Here is a 16,745-nt window from a genome sequence, read left to right as displayed (position 1 = left end):
GAAAAAAATCACCTATCACCCATTCTTCCTATCATAGTATTTAGTTATTTTAATTTTTGCCTTTTACCCTTTAGTGTACATTTATAACCAGGAATATTTTCTACAGTGACAATCTGAGTGAATAACATTTCTTTTTTTTCATTCAAAATAATACAAACAACTTTCTTTGCCATTGATAAAAGTTTTTATCAAGACATTCAAATATTTGAAACAAATATTTGTATATGTTTTATAATTCAGTATTTTCAAGAAATCAGTTCCAGTGAGCAGCAATATTCATAAAATGCAATATCAAATACTTGAAAGAACACCTGATTTGGTTGTACTCATGTTATCTGGAATCTACTAAATTAGATCTGCAACTAAATACGTATGAACCATCACTTAAATCTCATTTGTTTTTCTGGGCTTCAAGTTCCTGTCTGAAGATAATAGGAATTGACTAGATCAGCTACTCAAAATGTGATCTGTGAACTGCTGCCCATCCAAGAACAATCTACAATAAAAGGAGCTTACAACTAAATGTAAATTGACTCACTAAACGTTTTATAACTAGTCTTTCTCCATGAAGGAAGCATTGTGTGGATTTACATTCTGGTGCAATCTCCTTTCTCATTGTAGGCAGGAAACAAACAAATGGGCATGAGGCTAGATGATACTTTAGGTTCCTTCTGGTTTAAAAGTGATCAAGGCATTCTACGCAGTCAAATCCTCTGTACTCCTGATACATGTAAGGTTTTTCTCAAAGAAGCTGCCCACAAACTCTTCCCAGTTTTTCAAATATTCTAGTTCTAAAGTCTATTCCCCAAAAGTCTGTCATGACAACGCTCAGAAAACCTAAATGCCAATACATCTTATTTCTGATGTCTTCCAACATTCCTCCACTGATAATGCTTGGGAAAAATATAAATAGAGAGCATAATGAAAACTATTTGGGCCACCACTGAAGGGACTTAAAATACAAATATCTTAGATTTGCCTCTCTTCTGGCGTGAGAGGACAACATAACATGTGACAAGTGAGCGTAAGTACTTAAATATAGGGACCTCAAGGTGTATGCATTTCAGGTACTACCTTGTTAACGTTCTGATTTGAAAAGCCACCCTGATCATTATAATTCACTTACATTAAAGGTTTTTTATGTTCATTTTTCCAGTTATTAAGTGTAGAAATGCCCAGGAACCCCAGAGTTAGACAGTTTAGGATGCCTTCGAACAGTAACCTGCCACAGCTCTGAGCCATATATTAGGTGGTTGAATCTGTTCTATGACTGATTTGTGATTCTAAGTCATTACTGTACACTAATATCTACATGGGAAAAAGAAAACACACGAAGGCTATTCTCACTGATTCTTAAAATATGTAAGATCAGGATTAGATTTTAGAGGTCATCATAATTAAACTTTATCCTTTAAAAATAAAATAACCTTTGGGGAATTTATAAAACTTTATTTGTGATACATTAGACCATCAAATTGAAAACAAGGCCCAAACTTAAGGCAGTTGGGTGACTCAATAAATTGATATTTTGAAATAATTTGTATTTCAGATTCATGATAAACACTACTGAGCTAGGCTCATCTGGGGTAGTGCCTAGCACCTATATAAGACCTCTCCAGAATGGCAGTCTTAGACTAGTCAGATTTCTATCTAGAAGCTCAGGTCTCCAAAATCAATTGTTTCTATAGGCCCAGGTATATGCTGTTAAGCTTATGACTTTGCCTGAGAAGTGCTAGAATATCACTTCCACTGCATGCTACTGGAGAATAAAGCCACCAGACTAGCCAAGATTGAAGACGTAGAAGAATAATACTCAACCTCTCAATGGCATAAATAGTAAATAATTTTATACCATGAGTACAGCATTACTATAAGGAAAAATTACCGTGTCAAAACTTGGAGCAATAGTTTGGGATCAGGCAATGGGCCAGAAGCTGAAACAACTCAAGACTTAGAGAAATGGCCTTGAGGATACAGTTGGTAATGGCTTAAAGAGAGTGATAAAAATGTTATGGAGGTTAGAGAAAAGATAATTTGTATTCTATAATGGCAGAAATTTTGGCAAAACTAATACTTGGGGTAGTGAAGAAAACACCTAATAAAATAGTGGATTCTAGCTAAGGAAATTTCTAGGCAAAATATCAAAAGTGCCAACTAGTTGCTTTTAGCTGTGTGTGGGAAGGTATAGTTAGAAAGAGATAAGCTAAAACTGCTCAGTTTTCAAGCAGAATTTATAGGAAATAAAACAAAACCAATCTTTTCTGAGTTTGAAAGTAAAATTGTTTTTCATCCCCAGTCTCTCCACACAGCAAAAAGCTCTCAAAGCAAGAAACACCCTGAGACCAAATCCAGGGTTTAGCTGTAAGACCTTTGTTAAGACCTCAAAAAGATTTAAGATGGTATCTCATAGAATCTCTCAGTTAAAGAAAAGAACATCTAGGAATTTTAAGGCCATGTGTCATAGACCCTCTAAGCTAAAACAACAGTGCTCCTAAGAATCTAAGAGTACGGAAACACAGCAACACTAAAGGTGACCCAAAGTAGACAAAGGTTTTTCTAAGAAGTACATGTGAGCTTGGCTTTTGTCCAGTGTATTTGATTATAAATTAATACAATAATAAACCTACAAAGTTTTAATAAGGAATGAACCAACTTGGAATGAAACAAACAACAACAGTACAAAATGAAAAGTGGCTCATAGACCCCAGATCTCCCTGGGCAGGAAGCAGGCTGAGAAAGCTGAAAACACAGCCTATTTCTTATAGACGAGGAAGGATGTTTCAAAGGATGAAACCAAGAGCCTAAAAGGTAAAACAAAGCACCACAGGAAATCTTACTCCCAGGGAGCCCAACTGAGCCCTAGCTAAGAAAATAGCAACATGTGCCTGCTTGAACTTCAGAATTGCTATAGGCCTGTGACTTCTATTGTCACTGAGCAGGACCCCATGGGGCCTTCTCAGGACAGATACCCTCACCCAATGCCCTCTGCCTGTCTCTTATCTGTAGAAAACTAGCCTCCTAGGCCTTCCCCAAGTTCCAAAGGATAAATTTAATCAGAGAAGGGAGAAAATGCAGAAAGAAAGGAAAACAGTCAAGCAAGACAAAATAATAATACTTTAGCCATTAAACAAAGTCAAGCACTTTTAGTTCCTCCTCAAAGGCTATAGATAACATTCTGAGCCATGTCCTTTGAGCTGTTTTGCAGATACTGAAACCTCCACCAGGCAGAAGAAGTTAACTGTATGCTGCCCACAAACAGGTAGACCCCAGATCGGTTGGAAACAGAAGGTTGATGATGTTGACTCCCGATTATCTCACAACTAACCCATCAGAAGAATGTCCATGAGCTGATCACGCACCCCACAATTCCCCTCCCTCACCCTGTCTTTAAAAACCTTTCCCTGAAAGCCATTGGGGAGTTTGGGCCTTTTGAGCACTAGGTACCTGGACTCCTTGCTTGGTGCCCTGCAGTAAATGTTTCACTTTCCTTCACCACAACCCCGTGTCAGTAGATTGGCTTTACTGCACACGGGCAAGTGGACCCAAGTTTGATTTGGTAATATTGTGGGCCTCCAGTTTTCTCTCTTTTTTGAATAGGAGTTTCTAGTATTATTATCCTATCTCTCTCCCACCACTATGTGTTGAATATATGGAGGAGATAACTTGTATCTGTAGTTCACAGCTCTTCTGATAGAGAAGAGAGATATACAAGATGATCTGAAGTACCACACCCAAGAATCCCCACCTGCACCTACACCTGACTTAGATAACAAGATCCTGGTCTTTAAGATTAGACCATACTTGCCTGAGACTTTGGAGGCCTTGAGAAGGCATGTAGGAAAAATGAAAATATTTTGTAGCCAGAGGGTAATCTATAGCAGATTAAAGATGGCCACAAATTCCTTGCTACCCCTGTCATTGAAAGATGAAGTTTCATGTCCTTCTTTTCAATATAGGCTATGCTGTGCCACTTGATTGACTAACAGAAAGTGATGTCCTGGAATTTCTGAGGGTAGGTCATAAGAAGCCTTGCAGCTTCCTGCCAGGTCTCATGGAGCCCTGAGCTACCATGTGAAAAGAACAACTACCCTGCGGCAGCAATGCTTGAGCTATGCATGCACTCTGAATAACAGTCCCATCTGAACTCTGCCTTTTAGCAGTCCCACAGATCAATGGGATATGATAGAAAAAGTCTGTTTTTTTAAGCCACTGAGTTTTTTATACATCAGCAAACAACCTATGTGTTAGTCATCATATGTTATTTTTGTGTTATAGTTTTAGATTACCCACTGTATACTAGAATACCCACTGAGAATACTAGAACATGTGAGTGGACATCCCCAAAATAAAATTTTAACAAAACTGAATATCATAAGTTATATTACTGGCAGTGACCACATAATTAACATATATGTTCACCCACCAAGGGAAAATTAGGAAATTTATTGAAAAAAGGAAAACAATAGAAAATTACAACTAAGAGATGTGACAAGTTAAATTAAAATCTTACTAAAACTGTACATTATTTTATCTATCTGTGTTTGGAGTAGAGTCAATGCTTAAAAAAATGTTGACTTAAAATGACAACACCACCCATAGAACAGAAAATTGTACTTTCTGGTGCATCCATTTTAAGAATATTAAGTTGCATAAAGCTAAAGAGTAGATACATATGAATTCATGGCTAACCTGGCATTTTCTCTGTCCTAGAGTCTTGTGTGAATCGAGCAGCACTTTGACCAAATGAGGTATTTTTCAGTCCTGGTGTTTTCTTCAAGGGCTTGAAAGCAGTTCGAGATTCATTATATGCACCAGGAGCTGGGGTGATTGATTTCATAGGGACAAACCTCTAGTGAAGAACAAGAAAATATGCCAGTGAGAAACTATGGTACGTTTTGATATTTTGTGAGTTAAAAGCTGCTTTCTTAGTAATATAACATCTGGAGTTTATTTCTTAATGGAGTGAAGAAAATGTAGATGAGTTAAGATCTTATATCTATCAAAACATAAAATATATACTTTTAGAAAAATCATCTATATATTAATACAGTGATGCATTATGTACTTCACTAAGCCAGAAAGACTTTTCAAAGGAAATCATCTCAATATGAGATTCAGATGATAGTGTGTGGACAATCTTCACATCTAAAATATTCTGCAAGTTAAGATAATAAAGAAAAACTACATGATGTAACATGGTTTCTTCTATGTAATAAAATTACACAAATTGACAAAGTTCCTCAACATATATATTCAATGAACTCAACAATACCATTAGCTACCTTAAGAAAAAAATCTTAGATTCAAGTGGTATATAAATCCACTTTAACTTATAATATTAAAGTTATTATTTTATAAACTTATAATCAGCTTACTTATAAATTTATAATATTTAACTGATTGATATTAAATATGCATGTATCTATATGTAAATTATGAAATCTTATGAAATATAGCATTGAATAATCTATTTTTTTAACTTTTTTATTTAGAATTAATTTAAAAATTGGAACGTTCAAATTTATGAATAAAAATAATGCAGAAAATACCTGTGCAATGATTACCCAGATGCACCTGTTAACATGTTATGCCATTCACTTTTTTCATTTGCCCACTCTATTTCTGTCTTTCTGTCTGTTTGTATGTCCATTCCTGCCTCTCTCTGTCTCTCTACACACACACACACACACACACACACACACACACACAGCACGCATATATATAGAACCATTTAATGGAAAGTTATGTGTGTTGTGGCCCTTTATCCCTAAATACTTTAGTGTGTATTTATTAAAAATAGGGATATTTTCTTACATGTATTTTCTTAAATGTATCAATGATATAAGACTTTTATCTAATGTACCATTCATATTCCAAATCTGTCAGTTGATCTAATTATACCTCTAATGCATTTTTCCCCTCTAATACATAACCTAGTCTAGGCTCAGATATTGCTTTTAGCCTCCTTTCATGTAGGAACATTTCCAAAGCCTTCTTAAATACTATCTTATTATTTAAATGCTGAGTCAATGTTTTTAAATGGTAATACTCAACCCTGGCTGCATACAGAATTACTTGAGGAGTTAAAAAAAGTATTGGTGCCTGGGTCCTATTCTGGACCAGCTGAATCAATCTCTGGGAGACAGGAAAGAAAGCAACTGGGTATCAGAATGTATTAAAATTTCCCAAAATATTCTAATATGCAGCAAGAGTTGAGAACCATTATTATAAAGGAAATCTTATGTTTTAAAAATTAATAGTTGACGACATAAGAAAATTCAATGCATTTAAATAAAATACCAGACAACTCCTTAAGTCAAGACTAAAATAAGTATCCCAATAACATAACATGTCTTTAATCTTATAAACCAAAAATTGTGTTCTAAGTCCACCTTGTTAATTTCATTATTGCTTTTTCAATCATAATCATTAATAAATCTATTCATATTCAGCTAAACACTAACACTACCCCTAGCAGGCAGTCCTGTTGGTTTTAACTCCTCCATATCTTTCACCCCAGAACCATGATTCTTTTCCTCATGGTTCTCTTAAGCAAAATTGATATCACATTCTTTTTCATTTCTGAAAATATATTTAAAATATTATAATTGGCGCCAAGTAATGTCACATTAGGACTATATATCAGATGAACAGGAATAGCATAAAAACTGAGAGTTCTAGTTGTAAAAATGGTATTTTTAAAAATCAAGGGCACACACACAATATCCCATTCCCTCACATCCATTCTGTGTAGTACCTTAAGTACTATCAAGTTGCTCAAGGCAAAAACCTGCTGTTCATTCTTGATTCTTCCTAGTCCCTCACCACAACATCTAACCCATTAAAAAGTCATGTTAACTGTGTCTCCAAAATATACCTGCAATCTATCTATTTGTCTCCAAGGAGTTGCCTCTTAAGTACAATGAAACTAAAGTAGCCCGCTGTAGTCATCTGAAGGTTAATAACCTTCCCAAGTTAAATAAGATAATCAGAGTTTTACATAGTACAATTGGTTAAATATCACAACGACTTGATCTGGCCACTGCGACATTATAAAGGTTTGCTAGTATTATAATGTTCTTGCCTTAGGAATATCTTAGATACCTTCAAGTCCCCTCAATATAGACCTTGGAGAACGGGATTACTGTGAAATAGACTCTCACATCACTAATAAAGGCCCCAGTGGCAGTTTTAGATATAATTTACAGCTAGGCTCCAGAGAGCCTTCAGAACCTTCTCCAAAAGATATGCATGTCCTCATAGATTACACGTCAACACTTCATATATTCATTAGTAAAGTATATTTTAAAACCCAGACTAAAATCTCTTATAAGCTAAACTGAACTTCCACATAAGCAAATTTGCTTAGTAGACAATGTTTAATAAATAATTTCAATTTGAATATTTATCTCTGCATATTATTGTTAATATTGTAATCTTAAGTCATTTCCTTTTACCCACATTTCTGGCAATATGATTTGCCCAGGCTGCATCTGTTCCTAATTTGCTTAAATACCACTTTTCTTTTTATAACCTCCCTAACACCACTGGATTTGTTGCTGGCATCGCATTATACTTATTATACACTAAATATGAAATAACTGTAGAACATTACCCGGGATTGAGAAAGAAAAGCAGGTGATGCACCATTTACGTTTGATGACATACTTTCATTCTTCTGAAATTGACTTTTAATGTCATATTTTCCTGGCCCTGGTACTCCCTAAATTACAGAAAGAAAGAAATACATACTCTCATTAAGAAAGCATCTACAGCACCTAAGGGAACAGTTGGCTAAATATCTGAACAAAAGCTACAGGGCTTTTAAGTGACATTACCAAAGCACTTCATTAAAAAGCAAGCCAGAACAAACTTCTTAAGAGCAACAGCAACAACAACAAAAAAAAAAAAAAAAAAAGGAAATTTTCCTTAGCAAAGCCTCCCAGAAACCTGAAAAGACACTACTTGAAACTTTGCTGCCCCCTACTGATACAGCTCATAAAAAAATTATCTAGTTCTTCACGTGATTTAGACACTACAATGAATAAAAGTAGTTTCTATATTTCTTCCATTTAACTTTATACAACCAGCTCGTCTCTAAAAAATATTTTACTGTCTTTTCAAATTTCTGTTAATCAGTAGACTGCTTTGTTTCCAACAAATAAGCTTTAGGATATATTTTATTTTAACTACAAATGTTAGATGTAAGACATTAAGTTTTTAACTAGATATTTTACAATAGATAAAAATTCAGTAAACATTGGGATTGAGTTTTAATTATCTTGCTAATAAAATGTAAATATATATATAGAAGTACTATTTAGTCATCATCAAATATTTTAACTACCTTGATAAAGTACCTTTCATAGTATAAAAAAGATAGATTTAAATCTTCTGCTTCATATAATATCTCCCCTACTTTTCTATAGTTGAAAGAATTATTCCTTAATTTATGAATTAAATACTTGGCTTATAACTTGGATGTATAATGAAATTCTATCAGCAAATCCTATCACCTATATCATAACAATATAGGCAAATCCAACCATGTCGCTCCACCTCCACAAATACTCTGATCCAAGCCACGATCTCTTACCCAGATTACTGTGAAATCTTCCTAACTGCCTCCCTTGCTTCCACCATTGCCCATCTTCAGTCTGTTTCCAACACAGAAACTAGTGATGGATCCAGTTAAAACCCTTGGTCAGATTTCACCACTCCCCTTCTCGAACCCATCCAATGGCTTCCAATCTCACTTCTGGCAAAAAACCAAGGTCCTTAATATGAAATGAATTTCACCCCCAGACACACTATTACCACTCTAACCACCTATCCTACTACTCTCTCCACTCATTCACTCTGTTTCCCAAAAAGATCAGTCATATATCCACCTCAAAACTTTTGCACTTACCATTCTCTTTGCTTGGAATGTTCTCCTAGATAGCTCCAGGGCTCACTCTTTCAATTCAGTCAGTTCACTACTCGAGGTTACCTTCTCAATGACTCATTTCCAGGCCACCCAACATAAAATTTTGTTGCCTCCCCCAAACAATTCCTGTCCCCTCTCCTACCTATTTTTCAACCTTATTGTTTTTTACTATCCAAAATATGATTTCCTGCTATGTTATAAGCTCCAGAGGACAGTTGTTTTTTTGTTTTGTTTTGTTTTGTTGGCTGCTGTATCTTTAGAGTATAGAAGAATAGCTGGGGCATAGTAGGCACTCAGTAAATACTTGTCAGAAGAATGGATGAATGCATGCATTGCATTTTCACTGACCATATAACGATTTTAGAGATACGTTCCTCTGGGAACTAATGTGCCCCCAAATAAGAGCATTATCCATTTCTAATTATAATAACAAATAATAATAATTTGAACAATTCTTTAGGAGAAATTCTTATACAGAAATACCTCTTCTTATAAATAAATTATATTCTAAAAATTTATGCGAAGTCCATGTTATGTTGTCTCAAATGAACAAATTTATGCAATTATTTGAGAGCTGATAGAAAAGATTCACTTTGGTCATGCATGTAAGATTGTTTTTTACCTATGAACTTGTAGATAGTCACACTTAGAAGAAAAGAAACTTCTGCATAATTCTGTGTTTATATAAACCTATGAAATATGTATCAAATACAGAAATATGGATAAATATTCAAATACATGATGGTAATCTGTTTTCTTGAACTTTTCAGATATGGTATATCTATCTTCTCTCTGTATAGGAAGGCATGATAAAAAATTATTAGCTACTGACAAACAGGGACTACTTTCCTACTGTTTTCAACAGTTGTCTAAGTGGTCATTACTATGGAGCATAGGGAAAAGACTAAGTGTGAATAATGAGATAAGTGAATATACTTAGTCTTGAGAACTATTTCGCATAAAAGACGAAATGAAATTTTGACCCCTTCAGTGAACACTTCCTATTCCTTTTCTTCTGTTTGTCCATAAAGTTCCTAATATTACTGAACTTTGCTTCACTAAAATAAGATAGAGCAGTAAAATCAGGTCCTTACTTCTAAAAAATTAGACTTAGGATTTAATAAGCCAATTAAAAATAAGCTCCAAAATAGGATTGTGAGACACTGACCACTGAAAGGCAGGTCTCCGTTTACGACAATATAAAGAAGATAAAAAGACTTTACAAAGACCAAACCCTAGGCACAGGCTGAAAATGCTGTAATATTTATCCTGCTTTTCCACATTGTGATCAACAAAACACCTGCATTGATACCAACCTATTAAGTACATGGCCTCCCAGTGTCTCATCTGAGATCTGGTGAATTAGAATCTTGTTGGGCCCAGGAATCTGCACTTTGACCAAGCCTCATAGAAGATTCTCATTCACAATAAAGAAACACAGCTCAGCCAAAAAGGGGTCACTACTACAGCCTTTTTTGCTAAGCACGTCCATCTTAAGGTAGAAGGCCCAGATCTTGAAAGTATCCTACCTTGGGAACAGAAGTTAAAGATTATTGAGGCATGTTGTTTATGGCATTTTTTCATGTGCAAGCTAATAAAAATGGGCCTGTCTTTAAAAACTAGGATATAATCATTCATTTGATCAGATGGTGTGCAGGAATTAAAAGCTTCCTGGTTAATGCTAATGTGCAGTCAGGACTGAGGCCCTAAAACAGTTTAAAACTCACACTGCTGGGCCTCATCCAGGTACAGTCACTTTCCACTGGTTCCGTAACTGCCATTTTTCCCTAGAGTTTCAGAGTCCCCTTCACGTCAATAAGGACAATAGTGACACCAGGCTGCCAGGTATTTCTTTCAGCTCACATTCTATCATTTAAATTCTGTAATCACATTTTTAATTTTCAAATTATCTTTCTTATTCTCTAAATCTTCTTTATTCACACATGCATTATCCTCCATGTTTCTGTGGATATTAATTATAATTTTAATTATTTATAATTTTGTTCTATTATCTGTTTCCTTTGAGTTTCACTGATGTTGGCTTTTTGTTTGTTTGCTTTTGTGTTTCACATTGGAGGGTTTCCTCAAATGTCTGTCTGGTGATCCCTTGCTCTTCATTCAGACGTAAGGGTGAGTCCCTAACAAAATCTGACTGAAAATTTCACACAAGAATAGATGTGACCTGAGGGACTTCCCTGGCGGTCCAGTGGTTAAGACTTTGTCTTCCAATGCAGGGGGTCCATGTTCGATCCCTGATCAGGGAGCTAAGATCCCATATGCCTTGCAGCCAAAAAACCAAAACATAAAAACAGAAGCAATATTGTAAGAAATTCAGTAAAGACTTTTAAAATGGTCCACATCAAAAAAAAAAAAAAAATCTTAAAAAAAAGAAAAGAACAGATGTGACTTGAAATCTATTGTACTTAATTATGTTGTGATGGAATCACAACTCAGCCTTTGTATTAGCAGGCCCCCAAAGGTCAGTCTTTTCTCAAGTCTGGATGACAATTTAGGTGAGTGGGAAAGCTGCCTGGAACTCTCTTCCCATTTTGTATATAAGCTTTTACTTAAACTCTCCATTTCGTTCCTGCCTTTACTTTTAATTATGAAAAATTAAAAACAAACAAACAAAAAAAAAACGGAGAGAATAGTACAAGAAATTTCCACATACACATCACCCAAGGTCAGTAATCCTCAACTCACGTCCATATGTGTTTTCTAACCCTCATAGAAGATTCTCATGCACAATAAAGAAACACAGCCTCCCCAATTCTCCCAACCTCCCCAATTCTCACTCTAATGATGCAGAGGCAAGTCTAAACTATCATATAATTTCATCAATGAATACTTCAGAATGTATCTCTAAAAAATAAGGGACTCTTAACATAACCACAAAACCATTTTTCTATCTTAAAAAACATCAGCAGTTATTTAATTCATCTGAATTTTTATTCAGAGTTCAAGTTTTTTGTGACTGCCTCAAATTTATGTGTATATTAAATATGTGTGTATTAAATATAGAAATATATAAATAAATATTATACGTTTGTGTATTTTAATCAGAACCCATTTAAAGTCCATACTTATAAATGGTCAATACCCCAGTATCTCAGAATGTAACTGAATTTGGAGATAAGGCCTTTAAAGAGGTCATTAATTTAAAATGAGGTCTTTAGAATGGGCCTTAATTTAGTGTGGCTGGTGTCTTTACGAAAAGAGGAAATTTGGGCACAGATGTGAGCATGCACAGAGGAAAGACCATGGGATGAAGACAGCCATTTACAAACCAAGGAGAGAGACCTCAGAAAAAAATCACTGCCCACATCTTAATCTCAGACATCTAGCCTCCAGAACTCTGAGAAAATAAATTTATTTTCTTTATGCCACTCAGTCTGTGGTACTTAGTTATGACAGTCCTAGCAAACTAATAGAGGGAGGAAGCTATGACATAAGCATGGATTCAATACATCTTGTACAACTAGAAGCCCTTCTATCTCTTTCTACAAAAACTATAAAATATAAAGAAAATATACCGGCAAAGGCTAAGAGTCGTGGTGGTAGAAATTTTGAGAAGGAAAAAATCGGCTTTACCACACTTTTAACACATATTATCATAGTTCGATAATATTAATTGAATGGATGGGACTATAAAGATGACTGATGAATACCATCCATAACTTTTGTCCTTTCTGTATCTCTTTCAAATACAGAAGATACTTTTCAAGAACTGATATTTGCACATAATGGAATAGCATGCATATAGCACCTAACACTATGCCATGAACTTAAACTGATTATTTAAATACAGAACTCAAAATAAAAAATATTAAAACTGAGGATATTATAATGATTACCAAATGAGTTTGATGTGGTAGGATACAGAAAGAAGTCTAATTTTAAGATTTTCATTTGTTTCTACATGCTTTAGCTTCACATCTAATTTAACTGTTGCTAGTTATTCTAGTATAATTTTAACTAAGTAGCCTAATTCTAAGGCTACATCCTCCTATATCCAAGCTATAACGCAATAACATTGCAGAAAAGGTGTAAAGAGGGGGGAAAATTAAGATTTTTTTATTACCATCCATTCAGATATCACAAAAAGTTTTTATTTTTGCTTAGAGGCTTCTCTTAGTCTATAAAACTCGCTTCTGCAATTAACACTTCCTTAGATAATGTTTTTAGTTCTCCCTATCTGTAATCCTTCTTACAAATAAAATGAAGAAACCTTAATTCCCTATATTTACTGAGCACCACTGTGTGGCAGGCACTATACTTTGATAATACTCCATTGTTATCTTTAATCCTTAAAAAATCCTGCAAGATGCTATACACTAATGATGAAAAATTTGAAAGTGAAATTAAGGAAACACTCCCATTTACCATTGCGACAAAAAGAATAAAATACCTAGGAATAAACCTACCTAAGGAGACAAAAGACCTGTATGCAGAAAACTATAAGACATGGGAGGAGCTTCAAGATGGCGGAAGAGTAAGACGTGGAGATCGCCTTCCTCCCCACAAATACATCAGAAATACATCTACATGTGGAACAACTCCTACAGAACACCTACTGAATGCTGGCAGAAGACCTCAGACGTCCCAAAAGGCAAGAAACTCCCCACGTACCTGGGTAGGGCAAAAGAAAAAACAGAGACAAAAGAATACGGATGGGACCTGCCCCTCTGGGAGGGAGCTGTGAAGGAGGAAAGGTTTCCACACACTAGGAAACCCCTTTGCGGGAGGAGACTGCGGGTGGCGGAGTGGGGAAGCTTCGGAGCCACGGAGGAGGGCGCAGCAACAGGGGTGCGGAGGGCAAAGCGGAGAGATTCCCACACAGAGGATCGGTGCCGAGCAGCACTCACCAGCCCGAGAGGTTTGTCTGCTCACCCATCGGGGCGGGCGGGGGCTGGGAGCTGAGGCTCAGGCTTCGGAGGTCGGATCCCAGGGAGAGGACTGGGGTTGGCGGCGTGAACACAGCCTGAAGGGGCTAGTGCACCACAGCTAGCCGGGAGGGAGTCCGGGAAAAAGTCTGGAGCTGCCGAAGAGGCAAGAGACTTTTCCTTGCCTCTTTGTTTCCTGGTGCGTGAGGAGAGGGGATTCAGAGCGCCGCCTAAACGAGCTCCAGAGACGGGCGCGAGCCGCGGCTATCAGCGCGGACACCAGAGACGGGCATGAGACGCTAAGGCTGCTGCTGCCGCCACCAAGAAGCCTGTGTGCGAGCACAGGTCACTCTCCACACCGCCCCTCCTGGGAGCCAGTGCAGCCCGCCACTGCCAGGATTCAGTGATCCAGGGACAACTTCCCCGGGAGAACGCACGGCGCACCTCAGGCTGCTGCAACGTCACGCCGGCCTCTGCCGCCGCAGGCTCGCCCCGCATCCGTACCCCTCCCTCCCACCGGCCTGAGTGAGCCAGAGCCCCTGAATCAGCTGCTCCTTTAGCCCCGTCCTGTCTGAGTGAAGAACAGACGCCCTCAGGCGAACTACACTCAGAGGCAGGGCCAATCCAAAGCTGAATCCCAGGAGCTGTGTGAACAAAGAAGAGAAAGGGAAATATCTCCCTCCAGCCTCAGGAGCAGCGGATTAAATCCCCACAATCAACTTGATGTACCTGCATCTGTGGAATACCTGAATAGAAAATGAATCATCACAAATTGAGGAGGTGGACTTTGGGAGAAACAACGTATATATTTTTTTCCCTTTCTCTCTTTTTGTGAGTGTGTATGCGTATGCTTCTGTGTGTGATTTTGTCTGTATAGCTTTGCCTTTACCATTTATCCTCGGGTTCTGTCTGTCTGTATTTTTTTTTTTTTTTTTTTTTGAGTATAGTTTTCAGCACTTGATATCACTGGGGAATTTGTTTTTTTGGTTTGGTTGTTCTTTCTTTCTTTTTTTTTAATTACTTAAAATTTTTTTTTAATAATTCTTTTTTGTTTTTTATTTTAATAACTTTTTAAAATTTTATTTTATCTTTTTCTTTCTTTTTTTCTCCCTTTTATTCTGAGCCGTGTGGATGACAGGCTCTTGGTGCTCCAGCCAGGCGTCAGGGCTGTGCCTCTGAGGTGGGAGAGCCGAGTTCAGGACACTGGTCCACAAGAGACCTCCCAGCTCCACATAATATCAAACGGTGAAAATCTCTCAGAGATCTCCATCTCAACGCCAAGCCCCCCTCCATTCAACGACCAGCAAGCTACAGTGCTGTACACCCTATGCCAAACAATGAGCAAGACAGGAACACAACCCCACCCATTAGCAGAGAGGCTGCTTAAAATCATAATAAGGTCACAGACACCCCAAAACACACCACCAGAGGTGGTCCTGCTGACCAGAAAGAAAAGATCCAGCCTCATCCACCAGAACACAGGCACCAGTCCCCTCCACCAGGAAGCCTACACAACCCACTGAACCAAACTTAGCCAGTGGGGTCATACACAAAAAACAACGGGAACTACGAACCTGCAGCCTGCGAAAAGGAGACCCAAGACACAGTAAGTTAAGCAAAATGAGAAGACAAAGAAGCACACAGCAGATGAAGGAGCAAGGTAAAAACCCATCAGGCCTAACAAATGAAGAGGAAACAGGCAGTCTACCTGAAAAAGAAATCAGAAAAATGATAGTAAAGATGATCCAAAATCTCGGAAATAGAATGGAGAATATACAGGAAACGTTTAACAAGGACCTAGAAGAACTAAAGAGCAAACAAGCAATCATGAACAATACAATAAATGAAATTAAAAATTATCTAGAAGGGATCAATAGAATAACGGAGGCAGAAGAACGGATAAGTGACCTGGAAGATAAAATAGTGGAAATAACTACTGCAGAGCAGAATAAAGAAAAAAGAATGAAAAGAATTGAGGACAGTCTCAGAGACATCTGGGGCAATATTAAATGCACCAACATTCAAATTATAGGGGTCCCAGAGAAGAAGAGAAAAAGAAAGGGACTGAGAAAATATTTGAAGAGATTATAGTTGAAAACTTCCCTAATATGGGAAAGGAAAGAGTTAATCAAGTCCAGGAAGCATAGAGAGTCCCATATAGGATAAATCCAAGGAGAAACATGCCAAGACACATATTAATCAAACTATAAAAAATTAAATACAAAGAAAAGGTATTAAAATCAGCAAGGGAAAAACAACAAATAACATGCAAGAGTATCCCCATAAGGTTAACAGCTGATCTTTCAGCAGAAACTCTGTAAGTCAGAAGGGAGTGGCAGGACATATTTAAAGAGATGAAAGGGAAAAACCTACAACCAAGATTACTCTACCCAGCAAGGATCTCATTCAGATTTGAAGGAGATATTAAAACCTTCACAGACAAGCAAAAATTAAGAGAATTCAGCACCACCAAACCAGCTTTACAACAAATGCTAAAGGAACTTCTCTAGGTAGGGAACACAAGAGAAGGAAAAGACCTTCAATAACAAACCCAAAACAACTAAGAAAATGGTAATAGGAACATACATATCGATAATTAACTTAAATGTAAATGGATTAAATGCTCCAACGAAAAGACAAAGACTGGCTGAATGGATACAAAAACAAGACATGTATATATGCTGTCTACAAGAGACCCACTTCAGACCTAGGGACACATACAGACTGAAAGTGAGGGGTTGGAAAAAGATATTCCTTGCAAATGGAAATCAAAAGAAAGCTGGAGTAGCAATTCTCATATCAGACAAAATAGACTTTAAAATAAAGACGATTACAAGAGACAAAGAAGGACACTACATAATGATCAAGGGATCAATCCAAGAAGAAGATATAAAAGTTGTAAATATTTATGCACCCAACATAGGAGCACCTCA

General features: G+C 36.9%; 1 protein-coding gene across 1 annotated transcript in view; it reads right to left on the bottom strand.

Annotated features, from left to right (window-relative positions):
• The window catches only part of STPG2 (sperm tail PG-rich repeat containing 2), a 341,555-nt gene that overhangs the window by 219,811 nt on the left and 104,999 nt on the right, over positions 1-16,745 (bottom strand). The window contains exon 6 of the mRNA XM_061191041.1: positions 4,690-4,849. Within this exon, the coding sequence (XP_061047024.1) occupies positions 4,690-4,849 (160 nt within the window). The remainder of the gene's footprint in view (positions 1-4,689; positions 4,850-16,745) is intronic.

Source organism: Eubalaena glacialis, chromosome 5, assembly GCF_028564815.1.
Source record: "Eubalaena glacialis isolate mEubGla1 chromosome 5, mEubGla1.1.hap2.+ XY, whole genome shotgun sequence".
Lineage (NCBI taxonomy): Eukaryota > Metazoa > Chordata > Mammalia > Artiodactyla > Balaenidae > Eubalaena > Eubalaena glacialis.
Note: the sequence above shows the minus strand (reverse complement) of the source record. Positions and strands in the feature narration are given on the sequence as shown.